The sequence below is a fragment of the Podarcis bocagei genome (genome assembly GCF_964188305.1).
Source record: "Podarcis bocagei genome assembly, chromosome: 5".
NCBI classification, from domain to species: Eukaryota; Metazoa; Chordata; class Lepidosauria; order Squamata; family Lacertidae; genus Podarcis; species Podarcis bocagei.
The window spans coordinates 31,188,579-31,212,366 of NC_138129.1; the positions used below are offsets into that span (position 1 = coordinate 31,188,579).

Consider the following 23,788-nt stretch of genomic DNA (forward strand, 5'->3'; position numbering starts at 1 on the left):
TACACGCTTATAAATATGTCTTGTCAGGCATCTGCTTTGCCCTACTGTAATGAGCATTAATCCTTGCTAATGGCGTCTCACGTTTTTACAGCGCGCCTTGTATTCCCAAGGATTTCAGGCCACTGGAGCACATGCTATATTTTAAGGAGTCCTTTGAGAACAGGAACTCAAAGATACACAGTGCTACACAGAAATCAAGGAAGATGAACAGTGGAAATTTTTCTCACATACATTACATTCTCACTGTCTTCGGTTGCATGGTTAGATGAGATGCTGCATACCTTCAGATTGAAAGCAATGCATTTCTCACCCCTGATGGTAAGGGTAACCTCATGCGCCAGATGGGGAAAACCAGAGGATACAGCTTTTCTCAACCCAGAAGTAAGTCTCCATTCTCATCTTGCCCCCTCCCCATAAATATAGCTCACTTACAGACATACTGCAGTATTCATTACAGAGTGTGCCTTTGTTGAATTCAACTTACTTTTTACTCAAAGTAGACGTAACTGAAATTAATGAACCTAAGTGAGTCATGTCAATGTAAAATAAAAAAAATAGAGGGTAACCAACGTAAATGAACTTAATAATCAGTCTATATAAGCACAAAATCTAACAGATGTGTTGCCTCACATTTTATTACCAAAAATGGAGTATAACCCTGAACTAAAAAGGCATATACAAATACACAAATTTAGAAAACTGAATACCAAATATAAAAGCTATGTGCTACAATAACTAAAAAAGAAAAATCTATAAACAGAACCTATATCTTCAAAACATATAACCATACCAGAAACCCTTTCTACATCGCATGGGTTATACTTCATCTGAAGGCAGCCCTGTTTAGGGAAGCTTTTAATGTTTGACAGACTATTGTATTTTAATATTTTGTTGGAAGCCACCCAGTGTGGCTAGGGAAACCCAGCCAGATGGGTGGGGTGGGTATGAATGAATGAATAAATAAATAATTTATTATTATTATTATTACTACTACTACTATTATTATTATTATTATTATTATTATTATTATTATTATTTAAAAATGCTATTCGTTATCACAGGATGTTCTTCATGTCCATCAACCAGATTTTCTGGATGACTGCAATATCAATACCATACATGTTCTGCTTACAAGCCTTCTTCAGTGGTTTATTTTGTTATGCTGCATCCTTTGTGCGTGAGCTCAGCCAAATTATGTCCAAGTGTCCCTCTTGCTTGAGTCAAGGTTACAAGCCAGTATCTCCAGTTGCAATCATCTATGTAAAAGTCTAAGGCACGACATGAAGTTTTTGGGGCTCCCCCCTCCTCCAGCATTCACCACTCAAGAGTGCTATTCCATACTTGGAATCTTCTACCTATATCTGAACAGCCAAGTTGGTTATTTTGCAAGCACACTTCCTTGTTCCAGTTGCCACTGGAACTTCCCCATTCCCCAATCCATAATTAAAGCATTTGAGATGGCAGATAAAGTACCCTGTGGCCCAACATTCTGTTTAATGCATGGTTTTGCATGCACCCTCTACTACGAAATAAAATTCATATACTTTGTTTTGAGGAAGAGGTATAGAAATGCCTCCCTGTCATATCACCAGGATATGGTGGAATACAAAAATCATTACCAAGATTTTTTTACTGTTCCCTGCCACAGGTTCACAATCCAGAAAAGACAGGACATGCAAAGAAAAAAGGACGTAGAACTTGTAGCAAAAACTACGGCATTTTCATTTTCATCTGGCGTCATTGTTTTGAAATTAAAGTCAATGGTTGCTGCATCGGTAAGGATTTAGAAGCATTGTGTAGCTGGTTTTGTACAAGCTGTAGCATCATGAAAGCAGCTGGTAGGGGAGAGGTAGGCAGAGGCCACAGAGAAAGAACTGCGAATGGAGGGGTTGCCATCTTTGGAACTCCTTGGGAAAATCACCAAAATAAATCTGCTGAAACCTGGAACTGGGTGTGTGCAGCCCAGCTGATTGACAGCTGAATGGGACACAGCTGTGAACAGCCTGAGGAAGCTCTGTCCACCTTGGTGCTGCCCATGAAAGCAAGCCTAGAGGTGAGAGACTAGGGTGATACCAGCTGGTACCAGAAACCTTCTTTGTTGTGAGATTCCGGGGAGGTTTGTGAGTTTCTTTGGGCCTTGAGTGAGAGCCAGGAGACTGAGAGATATTGAGTGGGGAAGTGTGTCGAGGAGAAAGAATTTACATGGCCTATATTTATTTGTAACTTGTATCAATTGATTTACAGTGGTACCTCGGGTTAAGTACTTAATTCATTCCGGAGGTCCATTCTTAACCTGAAACTGTTCTTAACCTGAAGCACCACTTTAGCTAACAGGGCCTCCTGCTGCTGCCGCGCCGCCGGAGTACGATTTCTGTTCTCATCCTGAAGCAAAGTTCTTAACCCGAGGTACTATTTCTGGGTTAGCAGAGTCTGCAACCTGAAGAGTATGTAACCTGAGGTATCACTGTATTCATTCTGTCTCCCTGCAATAGGCTTGTTTTTGACACTATCCTATCCACCCCAGAATTTCAGGAGATAGTTACCAAGACAAATCCTCCACCTAGATGCATGCCCCAGGTTAAATATTAATGTGTGGCAAGCATCCTGTCCCCATCCCCATTTTACAAGTGAATTTCTAATAAAGAAAGTCACTAACAGTATAATGGGAGTTTTAATTGATTTCATTGGAATGTAGTGGGGGGGGGGGAGAGACAGATTCAGTGAGAAAGAATGCATTGCATTTTTATACTTAAAATGCTAGAAGCAGCAGCAAAAGGCAAGATTTCACAAATAAAAGAAATATATGATTTCTATTTATTCCTTTTTTGTTTCTTTTGCATACAACTCTACTTGACATCCATTCAGGTTCAAACTTCTGACTATCCAAGGCACACAGGGGCAGGGAAGGCACAGCTTGCTCAATTTCAGATAGTTCTATTTTTGTGCAGAAGTTAACTCAGAAGTAAGGTGCATTGTACTTAATTAATTTGTGTATAAGTAATTTTTGTGTTGAAGATTACAGACGAAGCTGCAAAAGCAAAGGAGCCTGTTGAAAAGAATGGGAACAATCTAATACTTTGGTCTTCTGGCACACTAATAATACACTAATACACTAATATTAAAACACTAATAATACGCAGCCACTTCCACGGTTGTTAAATGTTATTCCACTTCATAACACATATGGAACATGCAGAGTTCCATAGCTTACCACTGTTAATGGAGTCTGAACTCCCTGGGCTATGTTGCCTCGTGATTAAGTCATTCCCCCCTTTCCGTGGCTCTGTGGTTTCACTGCATCGCCTCTTCCAATAGTTGAGCTCTTCTCTATCAGCCTCCTGACAACGGCGGAGAACGGCCATAGAACGCCTGGTCTTCTCGACCATTTCCATGATGCAATTCAATGCCTTCCAGAGAGAGGAAAGAACAGCGTTTGAAGAAGCTGTTAGAAAATGTATTTCCTCCTGCAACTTTAAGAAAAAGAAACTCAGGGGCAAAACTACAGTATCAAAATTAACAGGGTGAAGGTTTTTTGGTTTTGCTGCAGTAAATGGTTTCAAACTGTGACGTTGCATGTTGTAGTGACCCTCTATTTAAAAAAAGAAATCAAGCCCAAACTCCTGTATATAAAAAAATACAAGCATTATGGGAAAGGGGGCTGGTCTAGTACAGTCATTGACATGCTAGTTTTTTACATAACTGAGATTTATTTTTTTTAAGTGGAAACATTTAAATATGCAAGTCATCACATGAAATGGTACAGCCCAGTACCACATTATGATGCTGGTCACACAGCCTGGCTATTAATTAGCTGCGGAACACTGTTTTGCATGACTCTCAAACTGTACATTTATTTGTATCAAATTCCACTGGAGACACCAGGAACTGAATCTGGGACTTCCTGTATGTAAAAGGCATGTGCCCGATTACTGCATTATGGCCCATCTAGGCTAAACAATTACATTCTCTCTCTCTCTCTCTCTCTCTCTCTCTCTCTCTCTCTCTCTCTCTCTCACACACACACACACACACACACACACACACACACACACACTTGCTGCATGCACACATGCTGTTACATTTCCACTGCTCCATGGCAGAGCACACACTTTACACGCAGAAAGGCCCAGGTACAATCCATAGCATCTCTAGTTCCAAGGAACAGGCAGCAGGAAATGAGAAGAACTCAGCTGCTCCAGCTACAATACACTATACTGAGCTAGGTGGATAAACAGCCTGCCCTGGTAATTAGGTTTTATGCAGTCCAGGTTTATTTGGGGTCCCCCCCATGTCAGTCTCTCACATGATCAAGATGCTTCCATTCATCAGCCCATTCTCTCTCTGTTAGGCGATGGTCCACGGGTTCATCCTGATAGCCTCCGTTTAACCCTGTAATGCGTGGCAAGGAAAATGCTGTGTCAGAAAAAGAGCCTTAACAGTTTGATGCAATACAAAGATATGGGGCAGGGGAGAGAAGAGCTATTGCAGTGGACCCTCCAGATACGAACTTAATTTATCCCGGGGGTCCATATGTACCCCGAAAAGTCCGTATCCGGAGGCGCGCGGTGAAACCCGGAAGTATAAAGTTCTGGTTTTGCCGCGTTTGTAAATCAAAATTATGTTACCCAAAGGTAGCGTAACCCAAGGTACCACTGTATTCTATAACAGTGGCCCATGGAAAAAATCCCCTGCCTGGGAGTCAAATTTTGTCTGTAAGACTCTTCCCCCCGCCCCAAAAAAACCCCACAGCCATCTATCAATCCAGCTCAATCCTACTTGGTCACTATCTCCTCTCACCACCACCCGCCTATCAAAGTGAGCCCACAACAGGGACGAAGAGATAAAAGATCTGGATCGCCAGGCCAAAAAGGTGCCCCACTCCTGCTCCAAAAAACACAGCCCAGGCTTCTAAAATCCCAGAGGGTTACCAGATCAACGAAGGAGCTGTGTAGGTTTGTGTGCCATTGATTTTGCTTTGCAAGAACTGAATCTACGGAGATTCAAAAAGCGTTGAATTTGCAGCTTTAATGGCTAAGGGAAATGCATTTGAAAACTACATGGGACTCCTTACCAATACCATGTCTATCTCGCAATTCTCTGTGCTCCAATGCCTTGCTTGGGTCTCTGTACAAATGGGACGTTGCAATGTCTTCCAGGGTGTAATGCTGGAGTGGGGGTGGAGTAGGATGAAACTGTCCCGCTGGATTTATGACGGGCAACATCAGAGCCGGGCTGTGGCGAGGGGCTGGACTAATGGTGCACACCCTCTTGGCAGGAGGCTCTGACGGGAGCGGCTCTCTCTCGAAGCTGTTTTCTTCCCTCCTGTGAGCAAGTCAAGAAAGGAAATTTTCCATTAGTACTAAGAAACCAAATGCAGAAAAGGAGAGTAAGTAAGTTTGAAACCAGTAATTAATGGGGAAAGAGATATACGTAGAAGTGAACTCTGGAAAAGAGATCAAGTAGAAAACAATTCATGCACACTGACGGTACACAAAAATCGTGCTTCTGGATCAATCCAATGGCCCATAGTCCAGTATCCTTTTCACACAGGGAGAAACTAGATGTGATACGGAACATGAAATTCAAAACCAGGTCAGTGTTTTCAAATAGCAGGTATGGTGATCCACAAACAAAAGATGAGGGTAACTTCCCTCTCCCATTATTGAAGGGAGAGACATTAAGCTGAAAAGTGTGGCAAACAACAGATGCACCAATTCCAAAACTCTTTTTCTAAATCATGCAGGCTATACTGAAAGCCACAACAAGTCAAATATTCACAGAGCCAACCTAAAAAAGCCACACATAGGCAAGTCTTGAACTACCAGGTGCCTGAAGAGGTCACAACAAAAGGGAATTTTAATAGAAAGCAGCTTATAAGGCGCCAGGTTGTTAGGGTTTTTTTTAATGACAAATTTGTCTGTTTTGAAACCAGCTCCTGCTACCTGTCTGGACTGTGCCTCTTTCCGTTTCCATTCACTTCCATCAGCAGCTCTGAGGAGTCAGCTGGGGACGCAGTGTTGGTGTTCAGCAAGATGTGCTCATGCTGGGCCAGGTACTGGGAAGGGGTCTGTTTGGCTGCCCGCGCACAATGCAGCAGCTCCCTCTGCAGAAGGGGAAGGTTGGCCTGCAAAACAAAGGTTAGGGTTGCCATTTAGATTTATTTAGCTGCTGGGATACCCTCTTGCTGCTGACCATCTAATGAGCCATAGGAGCAAGCTACTTGTTAAAACAGGGTTCCTTTGCCACAGAGACACCCCACCCCCACCAAGAATCATTGTGAGCCTCCTCAAGAGCAAATAAGACAAAAGAAAGTAGAATTTGCGAGCAGTGCCTATATTTGTGATAGGCTGGGCTATAGCTTGCAGTACTTGATGTTTGATCTTTTACGATGTTTTTAGTATTCTGTTGGGAGCCGCTCAAAGTGGCTGGGGAAACCCAGTCTGATGGGCGGGATAATAATAATGATGATGATGATGATGATGATGATATTGTTGTTGCTGCTATTACTGTTGTTGTTGCTATTATTATTATTCCCATGTCCCAGACAATAAATGTCTTCTGGAGGGATGAGCTCTCATGCAACTCTACTATGAATAAATGGGAGATTCAGTCCCTTCAAACAGAAGGTGGGGAAAGGGCTGATTCTTTCCTATTTTTGCCAGGTCTCACAAAGTTCAGAATTCAGCTCGGCTCCCCCTCATGCTTCCCTGTGTAGAAGTATCAAGCTGGATCAATGGTTAAAAATAAACAAGGAAGGAAGGAACGCATGGGCCTGGGGCATGCTGTAATGACTGAGGCACGCTGTACAGAACACCCTCCAGACCGACTCTGGGGTTGTGGCACTCATCTCGCTTTTTTGGCCAAGGGAGCCCGCGTATAGCTTCCGGGTCATGTGGCCAGCATGACTAAGCCACTTCTGGTGAACCAGAGCAGCGCACGGAAATGGCGTTCACCTTCCCGCTGGAGCGGTACCTATTTATCTACTTGGACTTTGACGTGCTTTTGAACTGCTAGGTTGGCAGGAGCAGGGACCGAGCAATGGGAACTCACCCTGTCGCGGGGATTCGAACCGCCTACCTTCTGAACGGCAAGCTCTATGGTTTAACCCACAGCGCCACCCACGCCCCATGCACATGACATAACTTTCTCTCAAATAGTCAGAATCCTCCTCCTATCAAAAATCATTGCTTGGTGAGTCTTTCTCTAGTGTGGCAGCACACAGAATTTTTTCCTTACTGGCTCACCAGCCAATGCACAGTATTAAGCAATCACCTTCAAGAATGGAATCACAAATGGACGAAGAGGGAAATTGGTAGCCTCCTGGAGTTTGCAGTGAAATTCCTCTATTGTCACAGTAGAATTCTGTAAAGAGAAAGGGGATTGACGTGGTTATTGATTCTAATTCAACAGAAATTCTACAAGGCTTTTTCTCTCTGAGAATCTGGATTTGCATGTACCGTGTGGAAAGAACTAATATTCCTTAGTCTCCAGTCCTATCTGTTCTGCCTCATCTCACATTTGGCTAGGAACCGTGAGCTACAAATTCTCACACTCAATGCATAATTTATACATTAAGAATGTTACAGATGGGTAGCCGTGTTGGTCTGCCATAGTCAAAATAAAAAAATTCCTTCCTGTAGCACCTTAAAGACCAACTAAGTTAGTTCTTGGTATAAGCTTTCGTGTGCATGCACACTTCTTCAGGCTCATCTCAGCTATCTGCCAATCTCCGATTCCCACCACCCTTCTGAGTAATACCCCTCCCCACCTTCTCAATATATAGAAGGATCTGGCAACTTCTGTTTCAGTGTATCTGAAGAAGTGTGCATGCACACAAAAGCTTATACCAAGAACTAACTTAGTTGGTCTTTAAGGTGCTACAGGAAGGAATTTTTTTATTTTGACATTAAGAATGTATTCATTTAACTTACATGCATTTATAGGCCCCTTTCACCATGCAGTCTTAAGGTGGGTTACAAATAGATGTAGACATAGGAAGGGGGGGGGGCTGACATCCATCGACCACACTGCATTGTGATTACTTAAAAAGATAGCTACTCTGGTTTCATAAGCTGCTTCTGCACCATTTCAAAGTGTGACCACAGTCATTAGAAGTTATCTGGAATTGTAGAGTGCTAATGCTAGCTAGACAACCTCCAAAATATAAAGTAAATAAATAAAAATCTAAAACAGGAAAAATGGGTGAAATGTCACAGGTCAGTTCCTAGCACATAATCATTTTTTGGACCATGTATAATCAGGGTTTGAAAAGCCTTGCAATGTGTAAACAGAATTCTCGAGATTACACTGAGACAGAATTAGATGAAAGTGCACCCCAGTTGTGTGTATGAGTGTGATATATATGTGTCAGGGGTTCAGGAGCAGAGGCACGGGAAAGGGAGGAAATAGAGAGCGAGGGGGAGGAATCCGGAGGAAATATGAGCGATGACAACGGCCCGAGATCTCTGAGTCTTTCCAGTGAATCGGAAGATTCACAGAAAGGGGCGCCAGTGGTCAGAGCAAGGGGGGCGCCTAGGGGGACACCCCAGGAAGAAGGGACCAGAGGGGACTCAGAGAGCAGCAGTTGGAAATCGGGACCAGCTTCCCCACCAGAGCGCAGTAGGGGGGAGGGGTCCCAGGTATCGGGAGCTGGCGGCTCGCCGCAAGCGGGAGGGCATGAGTCAGGATTGGCCACACCTCCATCGGGGAGCGAGGAAACGGTCAAGAGGAAGGTTGAAGGCTGGGCGCGCGCGCCAAGTTCAAATGCACAGGAAGGCGGCACAGTAAGCAGCCCGGATAGGGAGCCAGGTCCTAAAGCCCGCCGCAAGGAAGGAAAAGAGTCCGGGGGGTCAGCTTCAGAAGAGTCCAGGAAGGAAGAGACCACGGGGGGTAGAGGGACCCAGAGGAGGAAGGAAAGGCGGAAGAGGTGGAGTAAGGCTAGAGTATTAAGTTGGTGTACAGGAGGCGGAGACTCAGACGGAGCTTCGCCGGTCTAGCTTCTAAGACGTAGAGCTGCGCGCTGCGGCTTGGAAATGGAAACTGTAACTCAATAAAGACTTTTGTACAGTACTGCCGGCTAGCGTGGTCCTCTGTGAGCTGGGACCTGGAAGCGGCTCTGACAATATGTTACACACAAACACAAATATTTCTCCTTTTAAAAACTGGTTTGAACTCAAATCAACAGCATCAGAAAATTATTAATTCACCATGCTGCAATTAATTATGACAAAATGGACACCCCAATTTCTGAAAAGTTATGCAATGAAGGTTTGGGGGGGAAGCACACTAATCCTAGAGGGGGGAGCAAATATTGTTAGAGGTTTGGCCATTTAAAGAAAGCCTACTGACGAAGTCTGAGCAGGATCAGAAGGGTCTGGAAACCAAGCCTCATGAGGAACAGTTGAAGAATTTGGGTATATTTGGCCTGGAAAAGAGGAGATATGACAGCCTTCTTCATATATATATAAAGGGCTGTTACACGGAAGATGGTGCAAGCTTGTTTTTTCCTGCTCCAGAGGGACCCAAAACAATGGATTTAAGTTACAAGAAAGGAGATTCTGACTAAACATCAGGAAGAACTTTCTGACAGTAAGAGCTACTCAACAGTGGAACAGACTCCCACAAGAGGTGGGGGACTCTTCTTCAGTGGAGTTTCTAAGCAGAGGTTGTATGGCCATCTGTCATGGGCACCTGAGTTGAGATTCCTGCATTGCAGAGGATGGGACTAGATGCCCCTCATGCTCCCCTTCCAAGCTTATGATTCTGTGATTCCATAACGAAACGCAAAAGCTTCTGCTTTTCATTTCTTTGCTGTATTTGACTTATTAATACTCACCACTAATGCCAGAACAAGGGTGCGGACTTTCTCCCCTATCTCTGGTGAAATGTCGTTGCCAAACTGCTGGAGGGTGGTCAGGAAGCGTTTGAGTTTGCTGAGCTGACGGGCCCCACAGGTAGCTGGAAGCTGCTGGTTGGTCAGTGAAGATGAAGATGATGAGGCAGGGCCATTGCTGAACCTCTGAGGGGGTGACGGTGCTCCATTCAGCGTCGGTGGAGAATGGTTCATTCCATTGGGCACTACAGTGGGGAGGGGAAGGCAAAAAGCAATGAATATGTTAGCTTTATATTTTGAGGTTTAGCCCCCAAATGCTTCTTTTTTACATAAATTTATATACCACTTAACTACAAATAGTCTCCAAGTGGTGTACAATAAATAAAATACAGAAAAGGTAAAAACCAGTTAATGCTATAAAGCAGTGGTTCTCAAACTGTGGGTCCCCAGATGTTGTTGGACTACAACTCCCATCATCCCTGAGTTCTGGCCTTGCTAGCTAGGGGATGATGGGAGTTGTAGTTCAGCAACATCTGGGGATGCACAGGTTGAGAAAGGCTGCTATAAAGTAAGTTAAAAGCTGGGATTTAAAAAGTTTTCAGTGCATGCCAGAAATTCAACAGGGAGGGGGGCCTGTCTGGTTTCAACTGGAAGGAAGTTACACAAAATAGGAAATATTGAAATGCAGGCAGAATTGCTGAGAACACAATTCAGGAGTCGACATATTTACTTTTGATACTGGGTGGTAGTGTTAAAAACTATTTAATATTTTAGGAAATAACATCTAGTGGGGTTGAGTGGTGGAGTAGAAGCTTTGCAGGTTGAAGATTCCTTGTTAATTTCCTGACCCCTCTGGTTTTTGTTTTTAAAGGGAGGAGGGTAGGGGAGCTGGTGGTGGGAAAGACGTCTATACACAGCCCTGGAGAGCTGCTGGCAGTCAGAGGGTGCATTACTGGGCTAGATTAGCATTCAACCTGACCAGCATAAGGCAGCTTACATTCCCGGGACCAGAGTGCTCTTTTTCTGTTCCTTGCAGGGTGTCTGCATTCTGTACCACCCTGTACAGTACACAATAAAATTTAAGAGACCTAAGAAAACCCTAGCACTCCAGAATCTGAGAATAAATAAAAAGTTAACACACCAGATGTGCTGACAAACACACCTCTTATTAATGAGAACAGAAAACACAGATGCAAAGAACTTGATGTTCTCGAGAAATTAAACATTTTTTAAAATCGCTTCCTAAATTAAAACCCAGCTTAAACCTATATATATATGTAAAAATCTGCATCTCAGGAAACCTGGCTGCTAATAAAGCCACAAAAGTGACCAGCTAATTAGGTACTATACCAGCCATTCACCTCCCCTGGACTGAAACAACAGTCCCTCACTTCTCTAATGTCTGCATTAGAAAGAAAGAACTCGCGGTGGCTTTTTGTTTTTCCCAGAAAGCCGAACAAGCCACAGCCTTACATGCTGCTGGGGTAAATGAGACAGGCCGAGGTCCACCAGGGTTGACAGGCGGCAATGGCGGCATGCTGGACGGCGAGGATCGTGACTGTATCTTCACTTCCACAGGGGATCCTGGCATTACTGGCACCCTCTTCTCACTCGCAACTGAAATGGAAAGTAGAAGAAAGAATGTTAGCAATCCAATGGAACTTAGCAATTACACAATTAATTCTCTCCATGGGGGATGATAGTTAAGTTTGGCCTAAAATCCAATTAGCAATTCAGTGGCAAAGGTGAGATCTAAAGGGCGGAAGGACGTCCTGGCTTATGGGTGGCTCTTGAAACATCATTTCAAGCTCAATCGTTTCAAATATTAACCAGAGTTTGTCAGTCTCCGATGACATGACAAACTCTGGTCAAGAGACGGTGGCAGCTCCTCCTTGCAGCCATGCCAGGGACGGGGGACTGTGCAAACCTGAGGCCTGTCCCAGCTTGTTTATGTCACACTAAACTATGGTTTGGCTCTATTCAAAACCATCTGCTAGTTGGCTACATTTAAACGTAACACTTAAACATGGTTTTGAAGTATGAGAATGAGCTTATCCTTATTCCTCCCCCCCCCAACCTGGTTTGCATGCTCCCACTCCCCTCTCCTGCCCAGTGAGGGTATAAGGAGGGGATCAGAAGGTTCTTGGCTTGTTCCACCAATTGTAGTATGCCTGGGATTGGATAGCATGGCAAGCTGCATATTATTATTATTATTATTATTATTATTATTATTATTCCCTGCCCATCTGGCTGGGTTTCCCCAGCCACTCTGGGTGGCTTATAGCATATCTAAAAACATAAAAATCTCCTGATATCTGCCTTCAGATGTCTTCTAAAGGTTGTGTAATTCTTTATCTTTGTGGCCCCAGATGTCATGAGCCCTGTGGGGACATCATGGCTAGGACACCAAAGGAGCACAGGGATGAGTGAGCTGGGGACGGGGGCAGGGCAGGATCCTGCATGGCCACAAAGAACGCTTTACAAAAATGGTTTTAGTTCAGAAATTACCAATATAGTTAAGTAGTGATTAGGAAGTCTACTAAGAAGTCTTTTAAAAAAATGGGTGGAACGATTTGCAATGCTTGACAATGTGGTCTGGAGAATCCCCAAATCAAGGTGGTGAGCTGTGGTACAGGATAAATGGGGAAGGGAAAGAAGCTACCTTGCAGGTGGTGTGTAAAAATGCTGAATAATTCCCAACTATGATTCTATGATTCCCTCTGCAACAGTGAAGGACAGAGAAGGAAATACTTCTAATGTAGATAATAAAATAAACAGATTACCCAAGAGTCACAAAACTGTGCAGGTGCCCAATAGGATTTTTAACCACCAGTATAATATTTTACTAAATATTTAAAATACTAAATAAAATATTTAGTTAACTATTTTACTAAAAATAAACAGGAGCTTTAAATAAATTGCTTTCATATGTGTATAAAACAACCCGCTGCAGTGCAAAACAACCTGTTGCAAGCATATATATTTTTATAAATGTTGTGGTGCAAGATATATGCTCTCCATCTCGTTGAACAACATACGGACCACTTATTAGTTCCTAAATAAAGGGGTGCCTGTCTTATTTGATTATTTCACAAGCAATCTGGGACTACACTGTAGCATGTCTCCATAAACATATTGACAGGTTTCCAACACATCCATCTGTGTCCCATCTCCGCTCGCCTCCCAACCTCTCCTTTTGTTAAGGGGGAGACAACTAGGAAGGGAAGGAACTGACAGTTGTCTTTCACGTTTGTATGTTGTGCACAGAGTGTGAAAGCCCAAAGGGAGCCCTCACTTCAGACCACCTGCTTTTTCAGTGATGGGCGCCAAGAGGCCTGGAAGAGATCTTAGCAGTTAGACACGTTGCAACCTTCAGGACTTGGCATAATGCTGGAATTCAGTACAGCTTACCAGCAGGCATGCTGAAATGCCTACTCAAAAGTTTAAACAGAAAACTCTCAGATTCTCCCTCCTGTTGAGAATTAGCAGTTCCTATGCTTCCATAACCACTGAAATAAGCTTCTGTGCAAGGCTTTGGGAGCTAAGAACAATAAGAGACTTTGAGAAGAACCCAGAATTGGACACAGTAGTAGAATAAACCTATCCCTATTAGTGCAAATAAGCTGTTACTTTCTCATTATTCTCCAACCCAGCACACTGGATGCTGCTTCATGACTGCTAACATTCAATTTTGGATTCCATGAGCATCATTACTGAGTTATCATAAAATCCCATAGACCATGTTTGGATGATCATATATCGGTTTAATAAGCAAAGATATGAGCGTGTCTTTTGGCTATGCACACAGCCCCTTTGGGCTATTGCTTTGCATGAACAAGCAAACCAAGAAGTATTTCATTGACAAAAGGTTCTTGTTTCATTCAAATTGGGAAACTATGATTCACAGATCCAGAACAAGCAAGAAGTTAACTTAATCTCCTGGTCTGTTCCAAAGTTATTATCAGAATGGGAACTCACAGTAGAAGACCTCCTTGTCTGCGTGGGTGCTCATGTGAACGGAAGCACAAAGGGGCTGCATGCGCAACATAAGACTCATTCATAGCTTGGCTTATTAAGCCCCAGATGTAGTCATTCAAATACTCCCATAATTAATGTTAAGACTTCACTGCTGTAAGATGTGGTAACTATAAATTAGAGTAGCATTTTTTCCAAAAAGAGTTAGATAAATTCATGGAGATTAGGTCTATCAGTGGCTAAACAAAAAATCCATGATTATAAAAGACAATGTGTTGGGGATCCAGGGTTAGTCATGTTTGGCACAGTGTCATAGACCATCTGAAAATCAGTGGGACTTAAGTTAGCAATGACTAATATAAGCCCATTGATATCAATGGGCATACTCTAAGCATTGCTAAATCTGGCTCCAACCCAGTGTCTCTAGGATTACTATATGGAGGGAGGCAAATATGGTTATTCCATCGTATTTGATTAGTTTCACTAAGGCCATTCTTATCTATCGGTGGTTAAAGGGAAGAATTAATGTAGCAAGAAAAAGTTCATTCTGTAATATTTATTAATAAAATGAACACAGACACACCCTGCTTATGTAGGGTAATTCTGTGTTCAGTCTCCAGAAGTGCTAAGTGTTCTTATAGATACGACTATATATTCTCATAATACTTTCTTATTCTGAATAATAAAATTTTCAGTGTCCAGTACCCTGGTACTCTTTTAAGGTGGAACAAACTTGTGGCACAATCCTATGCATGTATACTTGTTAATATCTGGCAAGTGTGCATATGAATTCAGTTTCATTCCAGTAATTCAGCTCTAATTGATGGGATTTCATTTCCCTTCTACTCATAATCTTGGGGAGTTTTCCCTTTTTTGTGGATAGATACGTGCCCATTGGTATTTTAGGATGTAGGGACACACGTGTAAATCGTTCACACTACGTGCTGAGAGCAAATGCACTCTCTGGAAAAGCAGGTGCATGGATAGCTGGCCACTGTCTCAATATGCTTGTTTCTGCAATTCTGTGCATCACTGCCAACATATTCAATGGACATATTTACTTTTATGTTAGAAAGAAACAAACTGTTAGAAAGAAAGAAACTTTTAGCACACTTGGGAGCCCTGAGCACAATTTGCAACATAAAACCATAAAATAACTAAAATAGCCAGGAAAGCAGGGATCCAAAACTAATGATACTACTGTATATCAAATCTCAAACACATCCAGAAAAAGACAACATTATCTAAAGGCTTCCATATAATCCCCCAAATAACAAGGCTCCAATTGAACTAACTCGGTGGACCACAGGAAAGGAAACAAGAAAACAACTCTTCTTTATAAGCTAAGCTTCAGAGGGCAAAAATGTCTACAGTAGGACCTCACCTGAGAATCTATGAGCTAGCAACATAAACAAATGGGCAATGCAGCTAAGAGTGTTGTATCACTTTGAATAAAGGTCAAGGGTAGCATCTACAGCACTCCTGAGATCGCCACACGTTACAATCCGGGGGCGGGGGGGAGAGAGCTCTGAAGTCTGTTAAGTGAGCAGAACAGAAGGCCTCAAGCCAAATAAAAAGGAACTTCAGGTTTTCGCTGAATTACAATGACATGTCCCCCCACCCCCCAAAAGCCACTTCTGTTGGCAATCTGTTCACCCAAGGGGGGAGGTGTTAGTGTGTTAAAACATGTGAAAATCTGAACTAGCACAGAAACCCTTCTGCACACAGTGCTGAGCCGAGCTCTGCCGTCCTTCACCTGAAATCCCCCGTGGAAATCTGAAGCACCTGTTTTTTCAGACACACTGTGCCAGAGTTGGCTGACTCAATTTCCATATTGGGGGGGGGGAGAGACCCAGAATGGATAACAAGGCAAGAAAACTTGTTTTGGTTTCTCTCCAATGACAGTATTTGCGACAACAGTATCTCATTAAGGTTGTGTCATATAACAGATGCCACACACACATATGGGGGAAACCGGTTATTTACAAAAGCACAAACAAAGAAGGGCATCTCATATCAACAGCACACTGACTGCATTAATACAACAAGCAGATCACAAGGTAGTTTACAGAAATCAAAAAATGTGGGGGGGGGGAACCCCAACAACAACAAACAGTAAACCCTATGCAGTTATTTTAAAAAAATCCAGCATTCCTTTAATTAATTGCATCTGGCCTTCCTGCAACATGGTTCTTTAAGAAAGTGGCTAGCAAACTAATGTACTTGCATGAACGAACACTGGAAAGAAAATACTGAATTTTTAAATCCCTTTGATGCCTTAAGACACAAATACATAGTGATGGCACTCTCAAACTATATAGATAGTTCCCTAACCGAAAGTAGCTGCTTGCTTACAACTGCAAACTACCCAAGAGAAACACTATTCAAGAAATCAAACCAGTTTGTTTCTCCATCTCTTCAATACATTCTGAAAAGACTAATTCTGGATCTAACAGCATCAGCTGTACCATCAAGGGCTTAGCATGGTATATGGGGTGCCTTTACTATGTTATGAGCTGCATATTTCTGTACACATTGCAGCATGCAGAACATTTATTTACCTGCATAATCACTAATTTAATATATGAAATCTGACAGCAATGCCTCCTGGCAGTGGAAATGGAAGCATGAATGATTCATTTCAAAGGAACGTAAGAACATAAATATGAAGCTGCCTTACATCAAGGCAGACCAAATGGTTCCTATAGCTCAGTACTGTCTAGACCAGAGGTTAGGGCCTATCTAGGCCTCCCATTCTGGCAAAGCCACCTGCACCTGCCCTACCCCTAGTGTCATATATGTTGTCAAGTGCTGGGCAGGTAAAAACCTGGTTCACGCGACTTCCGGTCGGTGCCAGCGCTTAATGGCGGTCCTAGCTCCGAGCTCCGGAGAAGGACTGCTTCGCAAGTTCGGGTCTTACCCGCTACGGCAAGCGGGGGACCCCTAAAATCCCAGGCGCTGAAGCCTGAGAACAAGGAGACTCGGTGGGCACCTTCGCGCCCCCCGGTACCGTGAAAGAGCCTTTTTAAAGGCTACGGATCGACATCGGGAGTGAGCGCGGTGCTGAGAGTCGCTACCCAGCCTGCGAAGTGAAGCCGCGTCGCCATAAGCGGAGAGCGCCGATTCCTTCCTGAAAAGAAATTCGGACTGATTCCCCGTGAGTAAGAACTGAAAAATAACCGGGACTCTTTCAATTTTAAAAATTGGGCTAAAAACGGGGGAGATTTAAACAAAGGAAGTCTGCCTCCCCCCGACTGCATGAAAGCGAAAGCAACGGAGCTCTAAACCTGCATCCGTTTAAATCCGTCCTTTGATCAGCTAAACCGGACATTTAAACCTTTGATCTCCCCTCTAGCAAGCAGGGCAGAGGGGAGGCGAATCTGACCATTAACTGCATGACTTATTTGGAGGAAAAAAACCTCTGCTGTCTCATCTGCTTGAAAGTACGAAACGGTCTGCCTTCTTAGTACACTGAACTGACTTTTCCCTGTGAAGTGATACTTTGATACAAAGTTTCCACACTGCCTGACTATTGCATATTATAAGAAGAAACAGTATAAATTGGGCAACTGTGGCAATTTGAAGTTACAAGTATTTAGTAACATTGACTTTGACTGTGTTAATCTCCCTTTTTCTTACTTTTTGGACTGTCTCCTTTGTTTTGGTATTTGGAAATTTCACTCTATGGCCATTTTGATTTGCTCCCTCTAGAGGATAAAGTAAAGTCCGGCACGGCTTAAGACAGTGGAATTTTTCAAGGGAGAACAAATCCCGTGGGAATTGACCTTGACATGAGTGGCCCACAAGAAGAGATAGTCACAAGAGCCAAGATCAAGCAACAACAGCAACAACAACAGTTGCAGCTGCAACAGGCAAAGAAAAGAGGCTCAATCTCAGGCGCAACAGCCGGATCAGCAGGAACAACAGGTCAAGACAAAGGAGCAGCCGTTTCTATGGAAGCTGTGACAGAGGCCCTGCTCAAGATAAACCAAACCCTGGAGTCTTTGACAAAACAGACTTCAGAGAACACACAAAAATTAACAGAAATATCAGCAAGATTAAACCAGAATACAGAATCTATAAATAGATTAGTAGAGGAGAACGCCACCACGCGCCAAATTGCCGAGGAGGCCAAAGCCACTGCCGGAGAGACACAGGAGAAGCTAGAGCCGCTTGCCAAGAAGGTCTATGAGCATGATGCAACTTTGGCCTTGTGGGAGTTACAGAGGAAAGAGAGAAATTTAAAATTAAGACTGATTCCGGAGAACGAAAGAGACAGCCTTGTGGAATACTTGACACGGGAGTTTGCGGATTGCTGGGACCTTGAGGAAGACGAATTTAAAATTACGACTGCCTTCAGATTGGGTAAAAAGCAAGATAGAAAGACACCGAGAGACTGTTTGATTACACTCAGATCCAAGGAGGAAAGAGACAAAATATTAGGATTACACTTTGAAAAGGCCCTGCAAATTGGAAATTCAGCTGTACAGATCTTTAAAGACATCCCAAAATACATTTTGGATTTAAGAAACTTTTACAAGGACTTGGTTCTCTTGCTAAAGAAGAACACTATTCGCTTTAGGTGGGAGTTTCCACAAGGACTGTCATTTGATTTCAAGGCAAAGAAAGTGAAAATAAAGACAATTCAAGATAAAGACAAATTTTTGGCAAGATACCAGGAGGATTTACAGAAGGGGACTGTGGACGTACTTGCAGAACAGAGGAGAGCACTGGACATCCTGAATCTCTCGTTTGGACAAAAACCACCACCATCAGAAGAAGAGCAACAACTTGGAGCTGTTGGAGGAGCCTTAAGAAAATAACAAGATGGCTCTGCAATTCCTTAGTTGGAATTGTAATGGGCTCAATGGGCCTTTGAAGAGAAGACAAGTATTTCATATATTGAATAAAGAACAATTGGACCTGATATGCTTACAAGAAACTCACATAACCAGAGCCCACAGGAGATTACTTTCAAATAAAAGGCTAGGACAAGAATTTATTTCATCAGACAAAGTTAAGAAGAGAGGAGTTGTAATATATGTGAAGGAGAAATGGGCTCCAAAAATGATATTCAAAGATGAACAAGGGAGATATCTGGCTGTGGAGATACAAGTACAAGGAGAAAAATTCTTAGTTGTTGGAATTTATGCACCAAATGAAGGCAAATCTGACTTCTTTAAGAGACTTCATGAAACTTTGACGGACTATTTGGATTACAATATGATAATCATGGGAGACATGAATGGCGTGGTCTCCACTAATATGGACAAGGCACAAAGACTAACAGTCACTAAAGAAGGGAGACTCCCTAAGACTTTTTTCGAAATGACAGAAAACATGGACTTGATAGACATCTGGAGAACAAGGAACCCTCTGGAGAGAGAGGGAACCTTTTTCTCCCAAGCAATGATGACCTGGACCAGAATTGACCAAATCTGGGTTACTAGTGGACTGGCTCCAAAGATTAAGAAAGTGGAAATCTGCCCAAAAACTTGCTCCGACCATAACGCCGTGAAGATGGAGATGAAACTCACAATAACTGGTCAATTTAGATGGAGAATGAATGACACCCTCTTTCGAGATAAGGAGATTCTCACGAAGGCCCAAAAGACCCTAAAAGACTATTTTGAAATAAATTTGAGGACCGACGTGGAGAAAAGAGTGATCTGGGATGCAAGTAAAGCGGTTATGAGAGGATTTTTGATTCAACAAAATTCAATAAAGAGGAAAAAACAAAATGAGAAAAAAGAGAAGATCTTGGAAATGATAAAGGAAGGAGAGAGGAAATTAAGAACAAAACCAAAGTCTCAGGACATTTTAAGAGAGATCAAGTTATATCAAACTCAATATATGGAATTGATGAACCAAGAGATTGAATGGAAGATAAAGCAAATGAAGCAAAAAACTTTTGAATCAGCAAATAAATGTGGTAAACTTTTGGCATGGCAATTGAAGAAAAGGCAGAAACTAAATACAGTTACAAGCCTAGAGGTGGATGGAAAGAACATATCTAAACCCAATGAAATCAGAAATTGCTTTTTAAGTTATTTCAAAAAACTCTACACTCAAGGCCCGCAAAATGAAGAAGATATAGACAAATTCCTTGGAAGATATGGATTACAAAACATCTCTCAGCAAAGTAAGATGGACCTGAACCAGAGAATCTCAGAACAAGAGATAGAGGCTGCCATTCAGAATATGCAACTGGGTAAATCTCCGGGACCAGATGGACTGACTTCTAGATACTACAAATCGCTGAAGGAATGGTTGATTCAACCATTAAGAGAAGTTTGTAATGAGATCCTTGAAGGAAAAAGGGCACCTGAATCGTGGAAAGAGGCATATATTTCACTCATACCAAAGTCAGAGACTGAAAAGACCCAACTCAAGAACTACCGCCCAATATCATTGCTCAATGTGGATTACAAAATTTTTGCAGACATTTTGGCAAAAAGACTTAAAAGAGTTTTGATGGAGATGATTCATAAGGACCAAGCAGGCTTTCTCCCTAAAAGACACCTGGCAGACAATGTAAGGAATGTTATAGACATTCTGGAAAAGCTAGAGGTGAATATAAACACTAAAGCAGTATTGATCTTTGTGGACGCGGAGAAAGCCTTCGACAATATTTCTTGGAGTTTTATGAAGAAGAATCTTCATAGGATGGGGGTAGGCCGGAGTTTTGAGAATGGTATGGCTGCAATATACTCTGAACAAAAAGCCAAACTGATTGTAAATAATGTTGTGACTGAGGAGCTTAAGATAGAAAAAGGAACACGACAGGGGTGCCCGATTTCCCCATTACTCTTTATTTCAGTTCTGGAGGTGTTGCTGAATATGATAAGAAATGACCAGCAGGTTAAAGGTGTGCAGGTCGGAGCTAAACATTACAAGTTAAGAGCGTTCGCAGATGACTTAGTATTGACTTTGCAAGAGCCAAACACTAGTACGAAAAAGGTATTAGAAATAATACAACAGTTTGGCCAGGTAGCTGGATTTAAGTTGAACAAGCTAAAAACCAAAGTTTTAGGGAAAAACCTAACAGATATGGAAAAGGAGAAATTTCAAGAGGAAACAGGTTTGACTGTGGTCAAGAAGGTCAAATATCTAGGGGTTTATCTAACATCCAAGAATCAGAATCTGTATAAGGACAATTATGAAAAATGTTGGTCAGAAATTAAAAAAGATTTAGAAATATGGTCAAATTTGAAACTGTCAATGTTAGGCCGAATTGCAGTAATTAAAATGAATGTATTGCCTAGAATGCTATTTTTGTTTCAGACCTTGCAGATTATTGATAAGATGGAATGTTTTAAGAGGTGGCACAAAGATATCTCGAAATTTGTCTGGCAGGGCAAAAAGCCCCGAATTAAATTTAAAATATTGACAGATGCTAAAGAAAGAGGGGGTTTTGCCCTGCCGGACCTAAAATTGTATTATGAGGCAGCAGCTTTTTGCTGGCTCAAAGAATGGATGCTCCTCGAGAATACAGACATCTTGGATCTGGAAGGTTTCAATAACGCTTTTGGTTGGCATGCATATCTTTGGTATGATAAAGTTAACAGTGCCTTCAAAAATCACATTGTCAGAAAAGCATTGTTTAATGTTTGGATAAGATATAAAGATCTATTGGAAAACAAAACCCCTAGATGGGTGTCACCAGTGGAGGCTAATGCAGTGAAAAAACTCAATATGGAGGTCGGATGGCCGAAGTATTGGGAAATTTTAGAACAGGATGGAGATAAGTTCAAATTACAAAGTCAGGAGAAATTGAAGCATAAAGTGGAAAATTGGTTCCAATATCGTCAAATAATGGAATTTTTTAAACAGGACAGGAAAGTCGGCTTCCAGGTGGAAAAATCAAAATTAGAAACCGAATTGTTAGAACCCAATACTAAGAATTTATCTAGAATGTACAACTTGTTGTTGAAATGGAACACACAGGATGAAACAGTTAAATCGGCTATGATTAAGTGGGCTCAGGATGTTGGACATAACATTATGTCAGCAGACTGGGAATGGTTATGGAACACCGGTATAAAATTTACGGCATGTAATGCCTTAAAGGAAAACATTATGAAAATGGTATACAGGTGGTACATGACCCCAGTCAAGCTGGCAAAAATCTATCATTTGCCCGACAACAAATGTTGGAAGTGTAAAGAGACTGAAGGTACTTTTTATCACCTTTGGTGGACATGCCCGAAGATTAAGGCCTTCTGGGAAATGATCTATAATGAAATGAAAAAGGTACTTAAATGTACCTTTTCTAAAAAACCAGAGGCCTTTCTCTTGGGCATTGTCGGCCAATTGGTGACAAAGAAAGATAGAGCTTTTTTCATGTATGCCACAACAGCAGCAAGAATACTCATCGCAAAGTATTGGAAGACACAGGACCTACCCACTTTGGAAGAATGGCAGATGAAAGTGATGGACTACATGACATCGGCCGAGATGACAGGCAGAATCCGTGACCAACGAAAAGAGACGGTAGAAGAAGAATGGAGAAAATTTAAAAGCTATCTTAAGGACTACTATAAACTTAATGAATGTTAAAATGTCGTAGTTTCCAGAAACAAAGGGGTACAGGGACATAAGGTCAGAGTGTAAGAGAGGACTAAGATGATAGAGATTGGAAAGTAATAACTGGGAGTTGCTAGTTGAACTATGGACATTGGGATGCAGAGAGGGGGGGTATGGGGAAGTCCTAGAAAGGAGGTTTATGAAAATATGTTTGAAACTATACGTGTATGTTTGTCATTTTTAATGTTTGTCTGTTTTTCTCAAAAATGTTGTAAAACCAATAAAAATTTTATAAAAAAAAAAAAAAACCTGGTTCACGCAAAGCAGGTAGGGGGTTGCAGACACTGCCATCAGCTGTTTGGCAGTGCCTGCAAAGCCCTGTGCCAAGTGCTGTGCAAGACAGCTGGAGGTTGAACTACCACTGAGCTACGACTCTTTTCCCATCCCTCCTGTTCTTTGCACTGGTTTGTGATATTTAAAGGGCAAGGTCTCTGTGTCCCTCTGCAGTCAGATGTGCAAGCTGCCAACGCAGGGACACATTGCACATTTGACCATGAGGAGAAAGTACATCCTTTCTTGCAATACTCAAAGAGCTTAGCAAATAATGCACATAAGCATTATTAAAGAGGACACACACTGCCCCGTGTTTCTCTTTCAAGCCTCTCTCAGGAAGCCCTGTGCCACTCAAAGCTTCAGGGGCCTACAGGGCTCCATTAGCCCCCAGCAGCCCCATCAGAGCCCACTCAAGCAGCGCAAGAGACTTGCCATCTAAAACAACCCACAAATGATCCCTCCAGAAGCCTCCATTCTCTTTTCTACTCTATTTTTCTGCCTCACTAATCCTTAAGCAAGTTGGAGCTATCCAAGAGCAGTGCCACTGTTTATTTTTTCTGAAACTTAATTCAGGCCAGCCTCCACTGTTTCCCACACATGATAGCTGGTATTAGGACCCTCCTACCTAAGACCTCCTTATAGATTTAACCCCATACTGCAGTGTAAAGAGATAAATCCTTGCCTCTTCCAGATGGATGGATGGAAGGAAGGAAGGAAGGAAGGAAGGAAGGAAGGAAGGAAGGAGGGAGACGGGGAGGGTGAAGGGAAGTAAGTGTGCCCTTTATCCTCGGCCTTACTTCTTCTCAGTGAAGCAACAATGGGAAGGATTCCCTTCTCAGGATCTCAACTGCTCCTGACTCTAGGCCCTGTACATACTTTGTCCCAGTAGCACTTTCTCCTTTGCATCTCTGTTCTTCTACCTCATATCTTCCCCCTCAGCATTGTCTGTTCGTGTTCCTCCTTTCCAGATCACTATCAACTTTCCTCCACTTCCTTTGTCTCCTGACCAGTCTCCCTAGCACTCTTTTCCTCCCACTCCACCCAAAAAGACCAAAGGTTGTAATGCACTGAAGGGTCTCTTCAGAGCCCTCTGACGATTTTCTTTTCCCTCGCAGAGACAGG

General features: G+C 42.5%; 1 protein-coding gene across 4 annotated transcripts in view; it reads right to left on the minus strand.

The window, feature by feature from the left end:
* Positions 1–23,788, minus strand: part of CBFA2T2 (CBFA2/RUNX1 partner transcriptional co-repressor 2) — a 79,595-nt gene that overhangs the window by 6,412 nt on the left and 49,395 nt on the right. For all 4 annotated transcript variants that reach the window (XM_081196260.1, XM_081196259.1, XM_081196261.1 and 1 more), the window contains exons 2-8: positions 11,306–11,449; positions 9,836–10,077; positions 7,273–7,362; positions 5,943–6,124; positions 5,072–5,322; positions 4,304–4,389; positions 3,212–3,407 (exon numbers count right to left, since the gene is read on the minus strand). In XM_081196260.1, the coding sequence (XP_081052386.1) occupies positions 3,212–3,407; positions 4,304–4,389; positions 5,072–5,322; positions 5,943–6,124; positions 7,273–7,362; positions 9,836–10,077; positions 11,306–11,449 (1,191 nt within the window). The remainder of the gene's footprint in view (positions 1–3,211; positions 3,408–4,303; positions 4,390–5,071; positions 5,323–5,942; positions 6,125–7,272; positions 7,363–9,835; positions 10,078–11,305; positions 11,450–23,788) is intronic.